The 19,784-nt window shown below is 42.3% G+C and overlaps 1 protein-coding gene across 9 annotated transcripts in view; it reads right to left on the bottom strand.

Annotated features, from left to right (window-relative positions):
• Positions 1-19,784, bottom strand: part of LOC127633308 (inactive ubiquitin carboxyl-terminal hydrolase 54-like) — a 184,927-nt gene that overhangs the window by 111,226 nt on the left and 53,917 nt on the right. For 8 of the 9 annotated variants that reach the window (XM_052112324.1, XM_052112329.1, XM_052112330.1 and 5 more), the window contains exon 2: positions 13,190-13,938. In XM_052112324.1, the coding sequence (XP_051968284.1) occupies positions 13,190-13,336 (147 nt within the window). In that variant the 5' untranslated portion in view covers positions 13,337-13,938. The remainder of the gene's footprint in view (positions 1-13,189; positions 13,939-19,784) is intronic. The other variant, XM_052112325.1, reaches the window with a different exon arrangement.

Below are 19,784 nucleotides of genomic sequence, written 5' to 3'. Positions count from 1 at the left end.
GCCGTGAGGCTGCACAGCCGACACTGACTTAGCTGATCAGAGGGAGAGTGAGATCAGTTGGAGCCGGAGACGCCAGTTCGAGAGAAAGAGAGAGAGATACGAGTGGCTGCGTTGCATATTTTATGTTGTTTTAAGTTCATTTTTATCATTAAACCTTTATGTTGACTGTTTAGCCCTCCTCCTCCTTGCCCGTCCTTATATTGTTACAAAGATGTTCCAGCCAGGAGCCTTGGAAGGGCTTTGCATGCACACATTTAAATACAAGATAATTGCAGTTTTATATATGTCTGTTTTATACGTCAATAAACGTCAATAGAAGTTTATCCTGCTGAAAATACCATCTTAGACCAGCAAGAATGGTCTATGATGGTTTCTGTTGGTTTGGTGCTAAGACCAGCTAACCGTAGCTGGTTAAGCTGATCAACATCATAGTTTTTGTACTGGAGATCATTGAGCAAAGTCCTGCTTGTTAATCTAGTTAAGAAGCCTTGTGGTGTATCTCATGCTGGGGACTAGGTTTGCTACTGTTTACAGTGCTTCCGGTTATACTCTGTGCAAGAGACTTTACTGGTGCAAAATTTTGTATTGGGTAAAAGTGGAAACATTATGAATAAAACTTACCATACTTAATACAACAACAACAGCTCTTATATCAATAGCCTAATGAATATAATAGCTTTAAATAATGTATAGTAGCCTAATGGAGAGTTTGCGACATAAAATAAATTAACCTGCATTGAAAGTCAGATGTTCTTTACCGACGCATCAAAATTACACAGACAGCATAGCTACCGCACTGACAGAAAGCATTACGTTTAATCTCAAATAGAGATAGGTCTACCTCAACAGTTTGTAAAAACAAAATATTTATGGTGTTATTTGGGCTATTGAGACAGATTGACAGATTGTGTATAGCCTATAAAATTTTATTATGTGCTTATGCGAAATGGCCTTAAACATGATAGAATGCTTATTGTATTTAAAAATAAATAAATATAACATAATATATCTCATTTAAATATTAACAACATAGTAGGCTGTAAAGGGGTTAATGGAAAGGAGGAGGCGAGAACTAGCTTGACAATATAAATCATATTTTAATAAGGAACTTAAACAAAAACACACAAAGTTGTTGGACAGCTGCCCGTAAATCTCTCTCTCTGTCCCACTGCAATCTCCAGTCAGCCTTTATCCCTGCAGCATCATGACCCGGCCTGCCTTCCACCCAGTCACATTCCTCCCTCGTTCTCTCAGGCTGGGTAGCCCCCAGCATGGCGTACACCCCCCCCCCCTTCCCAGTGTGCCATCCGACCCATCTGCCGGCAGGTCATCCCCGCCTTCCTGAATCTGAGAGCGGACAGGGGGAGGGAAACAATAATAATTAAATACACAGGGGGTACTCCCTGTAAAATTGCAGTACCCCCTAAATACCAAAGTAAAATTTAAAAGAGAGAGGGAAAGGCGACAGCGGGGGAGAGAGAGAAGCTTGGGCCTCGGCCACTACTACAACCTCCAAAGGACGACAGCCATGCCTCCCTGGACAGATCGGAGGCAGTCTTCTGTCCCCTGGCAGACGGAACACCCCACCACGTTCTCGGGAAACAGAAGAGGTCTTCCCCGCCCCTGGCAGCGGTTCTCCCGCTCCAGGCGGTTGGCCAGGAGCCCCTCCCCGCTCATGGTCGGCAGTTTCATACCCTGCCGAGTCCGTGTTTTGAAGGCAGCTTCTGAGAAGGCTACCTACATCCTGGATTTTGTGATCAACAGTGATGACGATCCATTTGTGTGTTGGAAAGCCAACTAGCCACATTACCCACGGCTGGCAAGCGTGGAAAAAAGACATGGAAACATGTGGAATAATAGTCAGTTTGTACATGGATACCGCAATAACATTATGACATCATAGCAAGTCTACTGGGGATCAGCGCCTAAAACGAAACATATTGCAAGTTGGTGGTCTTTTCAACTCCTCAACCTCTGAAGTCCATATAACCATTAAACTTGAAGTTATCAGTACCTCTTATCATCCACTAATGTTCCTTAAAGATCAACTGATAGAGGCCAATCTACTGTATATGTTTTTTTAAATGGGCAATGCTCATACCAATACCTAGAGAGCAGGGTGACCAATGGCCAATACAATTCTGATATATATAGTGATAATGTCTTTATGCAGTACTTCTGCCTGCAGTAAAGCTCTCTACCTCTTGTCTCAAGTTAGGTAAGTCAGCTGTGTGACAGGAACAGCCGGGCTATAATGGCCCACTGGAACTCTTCCAAATGCAGCTTCTAGTTTCAACCCAGTCCATTAATCCCTACTGTAAACAAGCCTGTGCCTGCAGATGTTTGCATTTCCTCCAGCTCTTTGTATGCAGTCACAATGTGAACAGGAAATCATATCCCACCTGGATCATCACATTAAAGAAATATTTCAGCTTCATTACAGATTTGTTCTGCTTCAGACAGAGAAGGAATGCTAAATATAGACAGGCCTTACTACAAATGCACAAATACAGGTGAACTGTGTTGATTTAGGTTTTGTTTTGATACAATTATGTTTTTAATCGGGTCATCACACCTTGAGACATACTAATAAAAAAATATAGGGTGTTCAATAAAGAACCATACTGTATGAGGTGTCTTATACTATGTAAAATGTGCAAATAAAATGTATGCATGGAATCTGAGAATCAATGAAATGCTTATCATTGCTGCTATACGCTGTGTCAAAGTATGTAAAGTGCTTGATTCTGATTGGTCAATCACAGCATTTTGGTCAGCATTATATTGGTTGTATAATTTTGTATAACTGTCTTGCAACTTCTCCACAGTGCCATTGTTTCAGCCTCTCCTATCTCACATCTCTGCTTCGTGTCAGGGTCCTGATCACCCAATTGAGTTTATGTTGTGATAATGAGCATATGACTGTACATTATTCTTTCATCATTAAACTATTTACAAATGATTTGTCTTACTAAATAACGCTGTTTGATGGAAAAATAATTTTCTTTTTTGCACTTAAAGTTCCTTTAAGCAGAAGTGATGATACAGTAAATAGATAAAAAAGAAAAGAAAGAAAGACAAGCCACATTACCCCGTAAGGTTCAGTAAGAAAATAGATAGTGATTATGCTAATGAGACTTTTTGAGGAGTTAAAGAAACGTCTAGGTTACTACTGTAACCTCTGTTCCCTGATGGAGGGAATGAGACATTGTGTTGAAGAAGTGATACTAGGTTTCTTTCTTGAGAGCCTTGCACATCCCTGAACTTGAGAAAAGGCCAATGAGAAATTGGCAGACAGAATTTGCATGTACCACCCCCGGACATACAGGTATAAAGGGAGGGAAATGCGTCTGTCCATTCAGGATTTTGCCCTGAGGAGCCGAGAATGAGGTTCGGCCGTAACAGAGGCTCAGTTCAGCGACGTGGCGGGAGAACACAATGTCTCGTTCCCTCCATCAGGGAATGGAGGTTACAATAGTAACCTAGACGTTCCCCATCTGTCGCTCACTTCGACGCTGTGTCAAAGAAGCGACACTAGGCGTCCATATTTAATCACGCCATGTGCTGAACCTGACGCAGGTGCGGACAGACAGTTGCGTGCCAAAGCGGCAGGCCACGTCAAACTGCATGTACCCTTCCGCAATGGCCCATAGGATCGTCATAATCTTCTGGTTCCCTACACCCTGAAGGGGGGAACAAGCATGGGAGCAGGCCACGCCAGCCGCAATTTTTATCTCTCTATGTTTCTCGCATAGAGATAAAGTGGCTGGAGCCATCTTAACGCTATCACACGCATCGGGGAAGGTGTTTTTTTCAGGGGGGAAAATACCCTGCGGAGACCACACCTGCCTAGGCTGGGGGAGGTAAAGAGTGGTGAAATACATCACATGAGTTTTCAGGTCACATTGCATTGCACATTGAGGAGTTGCTACAAACACGGCAGTCAGGGGGGCAGCGGGGACTGCCCAAGGGATACGCGGGTCTACTCGCAAGGGGACTGTATTAGTCCACACGGGGGCCTATCCTATGGAGGACCTAATCCAGTACAGAGTAGTTTGAGTACTCGTAGTGGGTCTGGTCGGGGAATTCCTCCGCTGAATTTGTGGATAGGGCTAGGGAGGAGTCATCCAGGGAGCCGAGTTAGTGGGATCTCCTGGGATAATAGCGCCCGAGATTGCCTCAGTGGAGGGGAAAGGCACTAGATGCAAGCATGCAAGAAGGCTCACTGGGGGAAATGCGTACTCACTCAGCCCCGGAGCCAGCTGTTTGCAAATGCGTCTGTCCCGAGGGAAGCCTCCGTTCGAGAGTACCAGAATGGGCAGTGGAAGGTCTCTTGGTAGGCAAACATGTCTATCTATGCCTTGCCGAACCGTTCCCTGGACAGACTGGGGGTGAAGCCTCCACTCTCCGCTGGGCATACCTTGTTGTGACTGCGCGTCCTCTGTCACGTTGAGGCTGACCAGGAGGTGAGTGTCATGTAGTGACTTGAGTCGCTGCTGGATCCAAAGGAGGAGATGGCGGGCGAGTTGTGACATGTGACGGGAGCGCACGCCGCCTTTGTGATTTATGTACACTACCGTCGTGGTGCTGTCTGAACGGATCATGACTTGCTTACCTCGAATTAGCGGGAGGAACCTCCAAAGAGCAAGAAGTACAGCCAGCAACTCTAGGCCATTGATGTGCCAACGCAGCGGGGGCTCTTTCCAGAGGCAAACGGCTATGCCCCAACCCTGTTTGGAGGCATCTGTGGTGACCAGAACGCGTCGGGACACCTGCTATAAGGGGACTCCTGTCCGTGGAAAACAGAGGTCTGTCCAGGGTTTGAAAGTCTGGTGGCAAGCGGGGGGCCAGTGCTGAAGCGGTCTCATATGCATCAACCCCAGCGGTGCGACCATCGCGGAGGACACTATATGCCCCAGGAGCCTCTGAAAATGTTTTAGAGGAACCGCTGTGCTTGGCTTGAATAAGGTGAGGCATTTCAGCACCGACTGTGCACGCTCGTTGGTGAGGCGCTTTTCCATTGAGACTTAGTCTAACCCCATGCTGAGAAAAGAGATGCTCTGAAATGGGGCGAGATTACTCTTTTCCCAGTTGACCTGAAGCCCTAGGCGGCTGAGGTGCCTGAGCACGATTTAATTGAGTATGCAAATGCCCTCTTCCCTTAGCGAGGCAAGGGCTGCCTCTGCAACATTCGTGAAGACAGGGACAGGGACATGCCGAAGGGGAGGACCTTGTACTGATATGCCTGGCCGTCGACCACGAGCCATAGAAAGGGTCGATGATCAAGGCAAGATTGAGACGTGGAAGTACGCATCCTTCAGGTCTACCGCTGGAAACCAATCTTGATGCTGGATGCAAATTAAGATGTGTCTTTGCGTGAGCATTTTGAATTTGTGTATGGCCCGGTTGAAAACTCGCAAGTCCAAGATCGGTCATAAGCCGCCGCCTTTCTTGGGTATGATGAAGTAAGGGCATCTCAGCTGGATGGACGGGCTTTATCGCGTCCTTGAGTAGAAGGGTCGCGATCTCCACCCGCAGTGTGTTGGTATCTTCGCCGTGCACCGAGGTGAAGTGGACACCGCCGAAAGTGGGTGGGGGCCTGGCGAACTGAATTGCATAATCTAGTTAGATGGTCCTGGCCAGCCAGTGTGACGGGTTGGGAAGTGAAAGCCACTCATCCAAGCTCCATGCTAGGGTCACTAAGGGGATGATTGTTTTTGATGTACACGGCGGGGCGGAGCAGGCAATATGGCATTGAGAGGCAAAAGCGCATCCAGAGGCTCTGGTGCTGAGAGAGGACTCGAAGCACTTACCTTGTTCCGCACACCCGGCAGGGGGCGGGTTAGTGACTGTGGCTGTGAGCGGTGCCCAGACCCGAGGAACCAATCATCCAGCCATGAAGCCTGTGGGGAGGACGGAGGGTACCAGTCCAGCTCCATGCTGATGACAGCCCATGCAAGCATGTCGGCCATCCGGGTGTCAGCCTCAGACTGGGCGTGCCATGGTAAGGTTGCTATGGTAAGGTTCTCTCAGTGAGAACACGAACCATCCATAAGCGCTGCCTTGGTGTGATCGCGGCCAGACACTCGAGGCAGCGGCTGTGACCATCAGGAGCGGAGAGAACTCGACCGCATCCAGGAACTACACAGGGGCGGAAGGGCATCTTTATAAAGACGCGTTCGACACAACATCGAAGTGAGCAACAGACGGGGAACCCAGCCATCCCTCATTAGTTCCTTTATGTTTTCCAAAAAATAACCATTTAATATTTTTTGTCTAAAGGTATTTCTATCAGTAACAATTGTGTTCACTGATGGTGTGACAGAAGACAGCTGAAAAATAGTGCCACAATCACCATAAAATCTGGATTTGATCAAGCTGAATGGCAGAGGAAATAAATTAATAAAGGAAGGGAAGCTGTTTGACCCGGGCCAGAGGGGAGACAAAGGTGGCCTAGTTTGGTCCGGGATAATTACCGGCAGCAGTCCTGGCTCGGCTTCAATCAAGGACATGGATTGTTTATTCAAATGAGCTCTGATAAGGCTTAATGTGGACAGCAGCTTATTGCTCTCCTCCTAACGAGAAAAATCAAATACTCTCAGAACAGGTGCTCAGTCTGACAAGCAACACAGACAGCGCAGTGTAAAACAGCAATAATGGTAGATGAATAAGAGGGAAAAAGGGGTAAAATTGCCATACTATACTAACGGGGCAGGTGATGCAAGGCTTGTTTAGACTAAACATATTTTCATAATTCCCCATCTAGCCATTAAATATTAAAACAAACAGGCTGGCTACAAATTTAGAGGGAATTATGTCACAATTATTTACCTATTTGCTGTAGTTTAGGTATTACTGAGCACATTTAAAATGTGTAGTGCTTAATTTCTGTGCAACTTATATCACAGTGTGTTTTCAAACTTTTTTCTAAAACAAAACCACATCTGCTTTTGGTCAGGCAAACAGATAGTCCCACCCCCAACTCACATCAATGATTTATGCAATGTTGCCTGGTTGGGAAGCTCAAACAAACAGCAATGCTTTGATAGTGTCACAGAACCACACTGTTTCCCCTTTTAGGAAAATTAATCTACAATTTGTTTCCTTATCCCTGTATAATAAACTTGGACAGAATAAAGTATTTTAACATTGAACAATTACAAGCATCATCTTTAAAATAAGATCTAATTAGGCAAGAAAAAGTTGATATGATTAGACACTTTATAAAAGTATGTGATTAGAAAGTGTAATAATTATTTCAGTGAGGTTAAATCAGGATACAGTACAATATGCCCTGAGCTCTCCCAGCTCTACCAGATTTCAGGGTAAAAAAAAATTGTGCTAAATTAAGAGCCTCTTGAGTTACTTAAGACATCGTGGGATGAAGGGTGAAATTTAGGACTGAAGTTCCAGGCTTTAAATTAAACTCCTAATCTCTGGAGGAGTCTCAGAAGGAGAGCCTTTCCAAACCGCTATTAGAGAGAGCCTCAGAGGTCTCAGAGTGACCTGCCTTTCATGACAGAAGACAATTACTTGGTCATCAAATACAGTCAAAACCTTGTGAGGATCAAAGAAGAAACACAGGAAAAAAGTACAATTGATCCCCTACCAGGTGCCATTGTCACAGAACTAATTTAGCCGAGCCTCTTTCCTGCACTGTGCTCTAACCTTGAGATTAGAATAATAGCCCAATTTTATTTTTCATTCAAAGTCTCTATTGTGGAATGAACCTTGGACCTTTTGCTCCCACACAGCTGGCTGGCCTGAGTGCAGCCATCAATAAGCTTGTTTTGTCCTCAGATAAGACAGATTTGTTGCGCTGGACTTCTGGCTTTTGAATAAGCACCCAAGAGAGCCTAAGAATGGATAGTTCAACCAAACTTTTCACAGGTTTGACAAACACCCCAGGTTGGTTTGTTACACGTGTCAGTGCTCATGAATTTCAAAAATTCGAAAATGAGGCATGCATGCAGGTTCATTCACAATTATCATAATCCTCACCCATCAAAATTTACTTCAAGGAAGGCATCAGACGCACTAGGAAATGCGAAGGGATATGCAGATCAGTAATGAAAGTAAAATGGAAAAAAAAGAAAATTTACAAAAAGAAAATCACAAAATTTAACTAAGCAAACACACTGGTGTGGTCAAAAGGAAAGTAAAGAACGTATTGTCATTGCATTATCTTTTGTGAATTGATTAGTCCAAGAGGTCAATAAAAATGGTTTGACGTAAAACTTTAGTGTAAACAATTTTCAATTCACGCCAGCAGGAGGAGGTCTACCACCATTAAACTTATCTGGTTCCGTTGAGTGCATCTCCAGCATCATTGGTGAAACTTATCAAGTAATACTTCCCTTGCAGCTGAAATAATCTTCAGAGAAATTAATGGAATGCCTGAAGTACAAAATACTGTAAGATAATAATAAATATTTGCAAGCGGTGTGCGGGACGACTTCTATTTATTTATTTATTTTTATTGTGTCCACACCTGCACTATACGTAATGAACTAAATGTGATTTATTGTAGTGACTTGTAGTGACAGAATTTTTGGGTGAACTATCCCGTTAACCCATTTGCAATGGTTTACTTAGGAAACACGATGTGCAAAATCCTTTGGAGAATTGGCTGCAACGTTGTCTTGCACATGATGTGCACATCTAGAGGGGCCCAAAGCGAATAGAATTTCAGTCTAATGACTGATAAGAATTTAGTTTGCCTTCACTGATTCAATTATTTGATTTAGCTCTTTCAAGTAAGTTGTGACTGAACAAAAAGGAAAAATGAAAAAAACTCCCTTAAGCATAATTGTGCTTCCTCATCACTGTCAAGTGCTGTTACAGTGACTATAAAGTGATTATAAAGTATTCCTCAGGAGTGGCAAGAATACAATTTTTTTACTTTTATGATAGGGTTACTTTGATCACTATTTCTCTCTCTTTTTCCTGGACTTCTGGTTTTGTTCATATGTTGTTCTTTCTGTGTTGTTATGTGTTAGGTAAACTAGAAAATGTTGTGCAGTTAAAAGTAATAGATATGTATCCTATACATGAAAGGACAACCTGTCATTTACTTTAATAAAGGATTTCATAGTCTGCACTATTTTTTAAAAGGTGCAATGTACACATGCAGACGGATCATTGTATTTCAGAGTGTTTTTCAGCATTTCCTACCATTTGCATTGCATTTTTAAGACAGAATATAAAGTTCAATGTAATTCAACTTTTCAAAGCATCTTAAGAACCCTGTATTCTGTTCCATTCAGTTGCATTCCATAACACTGTTTTTAAACACAAGAGGTCAGGTTAATATGAACCCTTAATCAGCCTAATTATACAAGACTTCCGTAAGACTGACTAATCGACTAGTTTTTAAGACAACCCACCAAGCAAATAACATGAAAATATGTCATTTTGCACATCCCTAAAATAAGAGCAGTCTGGCTTTTAGAGACATATATGTTTTACGTTTTAGAGACATTTGTTGGGTAGGTAATAGAGAGGGATGTTTAATTCATGAGCAGACAGACTATTTGGCCAGACAGATTGGTGTAAGTGAGGACACCCTACAAGGAAGACTCAGATAAAGCTCTGCTAAACTCAGACTGTCAGACACAAACAGTGCCATCAGATACAGCAGCATGAAAAAGAGAGGAGAGAAATAGAGAGATGCAGAGATTGCCAAAAACAAAAAAATAACATAACACTCTGCATGAACTCTGCAGCCAGCCCAATGCATTAAGCACTACTTTAACTGTGCACAAACATCTCTGGGAACAATCACATTTGTACGGAGTGGTTCACAACATCTGTAAAGTAAAACAGAAGCTCTTCTTAAAAAATGAATGGTCCACCATGGAACTGATTTGGAATGCCCTATAACTGTCTGATTTGGAACACTCTACATAGGTCACAACTATGTGTGTTACACAAATAGAGTGCAACACAGCCACACATTTTTTCAACCATCCTGAAATACTTTTATAATTTATTTTATTCCGTTGGGATTTTATAATGTACTTCATAAAAGAGTTCTTAGTCATGAACCGTTATTAAACATGGTTAATTTAAAATCAGGTTGTATAAATGTGGACTGATGTCTTCATCAGATGCATACTGTATTCCATCAATTAATAACCTCAAACTCACGATATATCGGTCTTTAAAGGCTTTTAAGGTATTGTTATTAATCAATTCCCCTATGATAACCATTAATGGGATTTTTACTTCCAGAACCAGACTGACTTGACTCAGTAATTCCAAATGGTTTTAAAATTATGATATTATTGATTTTTGAGTAAAATAAGGTTTGTTGCTTACATTACTTGAAGAGACTTTCACATTTTGCAATACAACATAAATTACACAGAGTCATACCTTAAATTTGAATTTCCACTGGAAATTGTAAATAAGCCACTGGGCCATATTTTTAGAGTGCAAAGAGCATCACTATGCTTTAAGTCATAAGCACAAAGTCAGTCGGCATGGTTATGAAGTTTTGTTATATCGTGAAAGTATGCGCTAAATCTAGGTGCAAGTGGATTTGGCAAATCGCCCATGCAACATTCAAATGGGCTGGGTCAAGTACAATTTCATTTGGAGGTTCTTCACCGGTTTTTGCAGCATCTGCTTTCTATAGTATGGTCCATCCCTTCAAGCTCCAGTGATATAAATATATACAGCATATTCATAAGACGTCGGTAAAGCAAATAGACTGTATGTAATGAATTAGAAGAATAGAAATATGGACATACATTCTTTTGTGCATTAACTGCATCAGGCATATTTCTATGACAGTGACACATTAATTTTATACGCATGGAAAATGAGGTTCAAGATTTGGATGTAGGCTCTATAAAATTATAGAGCATGTAAATATTATTAATAATTTTACTCTACTGAGACACAAATCATGGCAAGTATTAACAATGATTGTATCGGCAAGCACACTTCTACCAGTCGATTTTGAACATTTCAATTAATTTATTGAAACATGAACTAATTAAACCAAAAATATTCTACATTCAAATTACACTTCAAATGAAATGATAATATAATTAAAAAAAAAAACTGGTAAAAAAATCACAACATATACAGATATTGTACCCTCTTCCAGTCCCTTTTGCAGTGACTTAAAAATCACTCTACAACAACAATAAAATACCAATACCAATTAGATCATAAATACAATAGTAAATATAAACATAATAATAATTATTGAAGAATAAATCATTTTTGTTTCGATTGTCAGGGACATAATTTGATGTTCCACAATATTTTCAGATTTTGGACATCTCCAAACTGAAAATGTAAGAACTGAAATAAGACTTTGTGCTGAAAACAGACCTGCTTTTGAAACATCTTAACGCAGTGGCCTATTTCACAGGAAAATAGCAAATAAAGCTTTGCGCCACATTTACATACAATACACCCATAGTTTGTGCTCATACACCCACAGAAAGTGCAAACACTCCCATCAACGGCCACATTTGCTTGCACAAAAATTGCACAATACTCACACATCCTCCGTGAGCGGGGTTGTGAGCATCGCGTTTTCATTTCGGCACCCATATTAACAGATTACACCATTCTCACTGCAAGTTTGAAACATGAGGTGACGCGCCCCAGAAGTGTCCCAGACATGGCAGTGAGCGGATATTTTCTGCACTGAGCCTATTTTTGCCACACAGCTCACACTAAGCTCAGCAGCTCTGGGTGCAGCACAACACTAAAATAATCAGAAGAGTATAAAAAAGACACAAGAGCAATTCAAAATTATTCAAACCGAACCTATAGTACAATAAAAATATATGTCTGCATGCAAGTAAACTCAATAAAATAACTTAATAAAGGAAAGAATTAATAAACTGCCACAGACCTTTTTCCATTCTGTGTATATAGGTGTACAGACACAACAATAACCAATCACAACCAAGTGTGCTGATAAAGATGAAGTGCACATGACTGCCCTCTGTTGTCCTTGAAGCAGCAATAACCTCACCTTTGACCTTATTAAAGAAAAAAATTGGCATAGGACCCCATAGATACTGTAACTTTATATAGACAAGACTCTGCGCATGGTTGTTGTGCGTAGCGCCGCACTTTACGCGCTAGAGAAAATAGAGCTCACTGTGTTTTTTAAAACATAGGTTTCTAATAAGTTGCTAAATTGGTACTACAATGGCTGTCAGATTTCTCAAGCACATCAACTCACATCCTTCTAGAAGCTGTAGTCCTTATGTAACAACTTCATAGCAATGTACGTTTTAAAGTACAGCGGCTTCAGAATTCCCATTTGAGGTAGGAACGTGTCAGAGAGCGAGACAAAGAGACCCAAGAGCATAGGAACAGTTCAAAGGATTTATTCACAATAAATAATAATAATCACTGTGCTGACGAAGTCTGAGGATCCCAGCACCGGCTGCAGTAGCAGGAAGGAATATCCAAGAAGCGTGCCATGGCTGCACAAGGGGCAGTCCGTGAAGAGTGTGTTCGTAGATGAGTGTGTGTGTGTTGTGGAAATCAGGAATATATTAGTGGAATCCTCAGTTGAAGCTTAGTGAGGTGCAAAACAACGCCCAGCAGAGTAGGGCAATCTTTATCCCGACATGTGGGCAGAGACATGGTATCCTCAGTTGAAGATCAGCTGATAAGCAGCAAACTGGAAGGCAACCACTTTCCCGACATGCAAGCAGAGACAGGCAACCAAACAAATACACAAGACAGGACCAACTAGGCAGAGAGAGTGAGTTAAGTTACTTTATATCAAACAACAATCTAGCAAAGATACTGAGAACACGAAGGGCTAAAGAAGGGAGTGTATTAGAGGAGAACCAGGTGCTGCTATGCACGCTAATTACTGGCATGATCCGCATTCCCCTGGGAAAAATCAATGTTCCCATGGAAACACTGATCATGCCGGCAGCGCCAGCGAGACATGAGGGACAGAAAATAACAAAACATACAAAACAAACCGACAAACTCACCGCAGCCGTGACATGAATGTGTGCAACTTCTACTGTAGAAAAAACATGGAATTGAAAACGAATCATCTAAAAACGCCATTGACAATTCCTGAAGGAACCCATGGCAGGACAATGCTAATTCTCTTTCAGGTTTAACAACTACAAACTTTGGTAAATATAATACTCGCATAAAGCGAACATTCTTATTTAAACTAAATTCCTACCTGTAGCGCACTGTTTAGGAAGCAGCTGTTCTGACCCGGCTCGTTGCTCAGGCCTTTGCTGGGAGCAATGGAGTTCATTGTGCGAGGGGTAAACATCCCCTGCAGCCCACTGCTGCCCGACGCAAAGTAGTTCCTCTTCCACGACATGAGTCCAGCTCCACTCCACTCCTTCCTCCAATCACCACAAGAGCCACATCCTTCCCCAGCTAATCACGCTGGAGGAGGAGGGCATCTTGAACAAGGTGCAGACGTTTGTGTGTGTGAGAGAGAGTGAGTGTCTGTGCCAGGCTGGTCTCTTTGTTACTCCCATGAGAGAGGGGTGTGTGGGTCTTGGGTGGGTTTTTGGTCAGTTAGGTTTCTTTCTCAAAAATAAAGACATACTAATAAACAAAGATATACTAATAAAATATGCGCTAAACAAAAAAAATATATAATTAAGGAATCCAAATAATTTAGGCGAGAAGAGCACAGTGAAGTCCTCTCTCGGCGGGGATGGGTAACTCTCACAAATATCTGGATGTCGAAACTAAATGGCTCCCCACACCTGAGAAGATGAAGTGGGGTCAAATGCAATTACTGGTCTGGGTGAAACCAGATGTGAGCCTATTGTGTGTGCGAATGTGTTAGAGTGGGTGTGTGTCTGTAGCTGTGGTCCGAGACAATGTCCTATTGCAGCTGTGTCCACTTCCCTGCTGACTGCTCTTCACCTTGGAGTCACCTGACAATAATCTCTCCTCAGCCCATCTGTTCTGAAAAAAAAAAAAAACAATCATTTAAATTTAGAAACTTTCCTTAAATGTGAAAAAAATGCTTCCTCATATCCCTGTTTAGTATGCAGAGACAACTATAAGCAAGAAATCTGAAGGTAGATTTTACCAAAAAGTATAAACACTGTAGTTTAATGGTTCTATCAAAATATTGCTGCTGGATTGAGCATCTCGACATGTAGCAACAATGACTCCAGTAATTGTTGGGTTAGGACTATCTGTTTATCTAATCAGTGGAAGACAGGGGGACTATTCGAGAAACCTGTTTGAAAACCGTTTGGTGATGATAGTGGTGCAGAAGTAAATAGTGAAGCAATATTAAAGATGAAGTGTCATTTTCAATGTTAAAATACTTTCTCCCATGGGCATTACTTTGTATGGGAAAAATGGTGGGGAAACAACAACATGTGACAGGGAATCAGAAAGAGAGAGGTGCAGTTGGTATGTCTGTTACCAATCCATTAAAACAACAACTTCAATAGCACTTTGCAATTTTTCATAATAAAACTAATATCTCATTTCACAGTGACATGAGGGAACAATCATTCTCGCTGACCAATTTTAGTGTTCAAATGAACTTGACATATTTAATTCGGTGACTTCATCCCTACATCTGTAGGTGGATAAATGCATAGATCATTGATTAAACATAACTCTGTCTAATGATAATTTACCGTCTTGATAATTTGTTCTAACTCACACTAATACATCTTTTTAATTAATACACAAATTTTACAGCTGTACATCAGTAGACATATATTAGGAGTGGGGAAACATTGCCACTGCACACGACTGATAACAGCGAGTGCAGCAACCACTCAGTGAAACATTATAAATAGATTTTAAAAAATCCCAATGCAGTTCGCCTCTTATTGTAACATGGGGACAAAATAAGCCATGGCAAAGAAGAGTTGGAATGTATTTTCACTGCTCCCTCATGTACATAATGTATAGCATACAGTCTACTTTAGAACATTTAACACACTTCTCTGCCCTCCCCCTCCACCACCTGACACATCACTGACAGCAGATATATTCGCCACATTTTTTCCTGATAAGGTTACAGCCATCAGCAATACATTCACAGCACCACACCCTGTCAAAGACCTGGCTCCTGTATGCAACCCTTCTTTCCCTATGTTCTCTCCTTTAACTGACACTGAGGTCTCTAAACTCCTCCTCTCCAACCACCCCACAACCTGTTCCCTTGACCCCATTCCATCACACCTTCTCCAGGCCATCTCTCCGTCCATCCTACCGGCACTTACACACATAATTAACACATCCCTTCTCGCAGGCACTTTTCCCACTACATTTAAGCAGGCTCGAGTAACCCCACTGCTGAAAAAACCTGCACTTAACCCCACACAGATAGAACACTACAGACCAGTCTCTCTCATCCCATTCATGGCAAAAACACTTGAAAGGGCAGTTTTCAATCAGATCTCCGCCTATCTCTCACAGAACAAGCTGCTGGATGACAATCAGTCAGGCTTCAAAAGTGGACACTCGACTGAGACTGTCCTGCTGTCTGTCATCGAGTCGCTGAGACAGGCGAAAGATGAATCCAGATCATCCGTTCTGATTCTGCTGGACCTTTCTGCAGCCTTTGACACAGTCAACCATCAGATCCTACTCTCCACCCTCTCTAAACTGGGTATCACTGGAACTGTGCTTGACTGGTTCAACTCTTATCTCTCAGAAAGGTCCTTTGAGGTAGCATGGAGAGGGGAAGTATCCAAGCCACACCAGTTACTTACTGGGGTACCTCAGGGATCAGTGCTTGGGCCACTTCTCTTCTCCATATACACAACATCACTGGGACCCATCATTCAGTCACATGGTTTCTCTTACCACTGCTACGCTGATGACACGCAACTCTACTTGTTTTTCCAGCCCAACGACACCACAGTGACCGCTCGAATTGCTGCCTGTCTGGCAGACATCTCAGCCTGGATGAAGGAACACCACCTTCAACTCAACCCTGCCAAGACCGAACTCCTTGTCTTTCCAGCCAACCCGGCTGTTGAACACAACATCACCGTGCAGCTGGGTCCAACTACAGTTGCGCCTTCCAAAACGGTCAGAAAATCTAGGGGTAACCATTGATGATGGGCTAAATTTCACAGACCACATTTCAAAAACTGCAAGATCATGTAAATTTACACTCTACAATATCAGGAAGATAAGACCCTTCCTCTCTGTATATGCCACACAACTGCTCGTTCAGTCCCTTGTCATAACTAGACTGGACTACTGTAACGCTCTCATTGCAGGCCTTCCTGCATGTGCTATTAGACCCCTGCAAATGATCCAGAATGCAGCAGCACGTCTGGTCTTTAATGAGCCTAAGAGAGCACATGTTACACCACTCTTTGTCTCTCTCCACTGGCTGCCGGTTCATGCACGTATTCAATTCAAGGCCCTGATGCTGGCATATAAAACAGTCACTGGGTCTGCTCCAGCATACCTAAAAACATTTATGCAGAGCTACGCTCCCACCAAGAGCCTCGCGGTCGGCTAAGGAACGTCGCCTTGTCGTACCAAAACAAAGAGGCACCAAAACACTTTCCCGGACTTTCAGTTTCATCATACCACGGTGGTGGAATGACCTTCCCAACTCAATCCGGAAGCTAACTAACTCTCTATCTTCAAAAACGGCTAAAAACACATCTTTTCCAAAAGCACTTAACCGGTCACTAAAAAAAAAAAAAAAAAAAAATTATTTACATTTCTTGTTGCACTTAAATCTGTTTGGTGTACTATTCTGATGATAGTGAAACTTTGTAATATGGCACTTTTTGTACCACTGTCTCCCTAAGATGATTCGCTGATGTTCTTCCTCTTTTGTAAGTCGCTTTGGATAAAAGCGTCTGCCAAATGAATAAATGTAAATATATAAATTAGAGGTCAACAGATAGTAAATTACCGGTATAGATAACTAAAGATTTTAGCGATAAAATTTGATAACCGATTTACAGGCCGCTTTAGCTAGCAGGAAAACAGTTCAACGTTGAAGGGACTCAGCTTGCATCACAAGGCTCTCTTGCCAGGTTTGAGGCAGCAGCATGCTGAGTAAATTTCCTATTACTAGTACTACATAAATACACGCCCACATTCACACAAAAAACACACTCTGTTCATATGGTCCACCCAGAGCCTGAGTGAGGCCCTGCAAGTTGCATATGTGTGTCCTGTTCCCTTGAGGCAGAGGCATCGTGAGGGTGTTCTGATGTGGAAAATGAGGCAAGAGTGTGACAGATCTGAGGCAGGTGTTAGCCCTACTGTAGGTCATGGAAATACATGTTTCCTGCTCTTCTTAAAGGGATAGTTCACCCAAAATTTTTAATTCTTATAACTCCAAACCTGTATGTTTTTCTTTCTTCCGTCAAACACAAAAGAAGATGTAGCTCAAAAGATGACATTCAGCATCATTGGGTGTGCAACATTTTAAAATGCCATATTTAAATATACACACACGTAAATAAGTGGTAGCTTATTTGCAATGGCAGCGGGAATGATAATTAGTGAATAATAACTTCCATTTCTTCTTTTCTTTTTTTTCATACGAAGAGCTTGACAGCCTCTAGTCACCTTTCACTTTAATAGCAACATGAACATTCTGCTAAGCTAAAAAAGACATGAGGGTAAGTACGTTTACATTTTTGGTATGGACTATCTCTTTAATGAAGGTCAGGTTTCCTTGAGCATGAGAGTGTGTATCTAGGTATGATATGCTGTTACATATACACATGCATGTGTGTCTTGTTTTGCAAAAAACAGGTGTGAACACTCAGTCACAGTGGGCAGCACTGCTGATGAAGGAGTTATTCACGGATGGGGTCACATGCCCTGAGAAGCACAGGCTCTGGGTGCAACAGTGAGTCACACGCTGCTACGACAACAACACAGTCCAACCCAAGCACTGTGCCGGTCAATGCCCTAGCTGATACTGTCATGCACTAGCTGGCACTGTAGAACCATTGCACCAAAGGGTTTATGCATTTACATAATGCACTGCAGAGCACAGCAAAACAGAGCCAACAATTATGGAAAGAGGGACTGAGAGAAAAAGAAAAAGAGAGAGAGTATGAACTAATGAGAGAGAGCGAGGAGAGGACCTCTCTGATTATATGAAAGAGCTCAGCCCAGTACTGCACCTAATATCTCAGCAGACTAGGGTTGCGCAAAACTTCCTATTTTCACCACTGACTAGTCGGTGAGTAGCCTGAATGGCTAGTTGACTAATGGCTCTTAAGAAAGCCCTGTATATTTATGTTTGTTTAGGGTTCACCTGATCCAGATTAGACACATTTCTTAGGGAGGCATTTAAAGTACATAAGATGCAATCTTGTGTTCAAAAGCACCTAGATGGAGTGCAATGAATGCACAGAAGGTAGGGGTCTCAAGATGCAGTTTGAATTTATATTGTATTTTTAACTAAAGTGTTCGATTAAAGCTGAATTCAATGTGATTAGTTATATTTTTTAAATAATGCAAACATTTTACTTGTCAACCACAATAATGTCATGGCTTTGAAAAATCTGAATTATATATATATATATATATATATATATATATATATATATATATAATTATTATGTGTAATGATTATCCTGATGGCCACCAGAGGTCACCACATTGTTTCCTTGTCTTTAGTTGGCTTATGGGTTTTGTAGTTCTTATTCATTATTTTTGTTTATTGTCTTTGTGTTCATTAGTGTCAGGTGTCCCTTGTTTAATCATTAGATCCCCACCTCAGTGGTCCAGATGACCACGCACTCTACAGCACCATTTACTCATATCAAGCTCTCAGTGCCCAAGCCTACCACAGACCAAAAGCCAGCGTCCACACCTCCAGCACTGCTGCCCCCTGGGACTCCGGCGCCTCTGCCCTCTGGGTCTCCAGCGGCAAAGCTTAGTGCCTTATTACCTTGACTTTTCAGTCCCCAGCTGCCCTGACCTCTGAGTCGTCTGATGCCCTGTATTCTGCGTCCCCAGCTGCCTTGACCTCTGCGTCCCCCAGCTGCCTTGACCGCTGCATCCCCAGCTGCCTCGACCACACTCCTCTGAGTCTCTGCCTCCAGTGGCCCCACCTCCTGACTCTCCCAGTGCCTTGCTCTCTGAGTCTCCTGTTGCCCTGCCTGCCCGCTGGACCCGCCATGGTCTCCTGACTGTCTATCTTCATCTGGTCACCCACCTTGTCCATCTGATCCCCCGTGGTATCCTGCGGCCACGTCCTCCGAGTCTCCTCCGCCTGCAGCCACAAAGCCCTCTGAGCCGATGCAGCGGCCTCTCCTGATCCCCCGTGGTCTCCAGATACACCTTTTTTTGTTTGTTGTTGCTTTGGAGTATCATGAGCCACTTAAAAGAGGAGCTCTATAATGATTATCCTGATGACCACAAGAGATCACCACATTATTTCCTTGTCTTTAGTTGGCTCATTTTGTAGTTCACTTTCATTTTCTTTTGTTCATTAGTGTCAGGTGTCCCTTGTTTTATCATTAGTTCTCTGTGTATTTAGTCCTTATGTTCCCTAGTATTCATTGTCAGTTCTGCCGTGAAAAGGCAAAAATCTGTAAATTAGTTTTTGGAGAAAAATTTGTTATTTATATTTTTTTGACTTTCAAGACCTACTTTATCATGTGGATAAGGATCTTGATTAACAAAATATATTTTTTTCGAGAAAATAATGGGTTGTCTTAACAGTAACTTCCAAAAGCCCAGGAGAAACCAAGGCAGAACGCCGTAACTCCAATTACCGCTCTTTGGCTTTGTTTTGGAATGCTCAAATTGAGTTATTTGGGTATTCTGAAAGCTTCTGTTCA

The sequence above is a fragment of the Xyrauchen texanus genome, chromosome 40 (genome assembly GCF_025860055.1).
Source record: "Xyrauchen texanus isolate HMW12.3.18 chromosome 40, RBS_HiC_50CHRs, whole genome shotgun sequence".
Taxonomy (NCBI): Eukaryota; Metazoa; Chordata; class Actinopteri; order Cypriniformes; family Catostomidae; genus Xyrauchen; species Xyrauchen texanus.
Note: the sequence above shows the minus strand (reverse complement) of the source record. Positions and strands in the feature narration are given on the sequence as shown.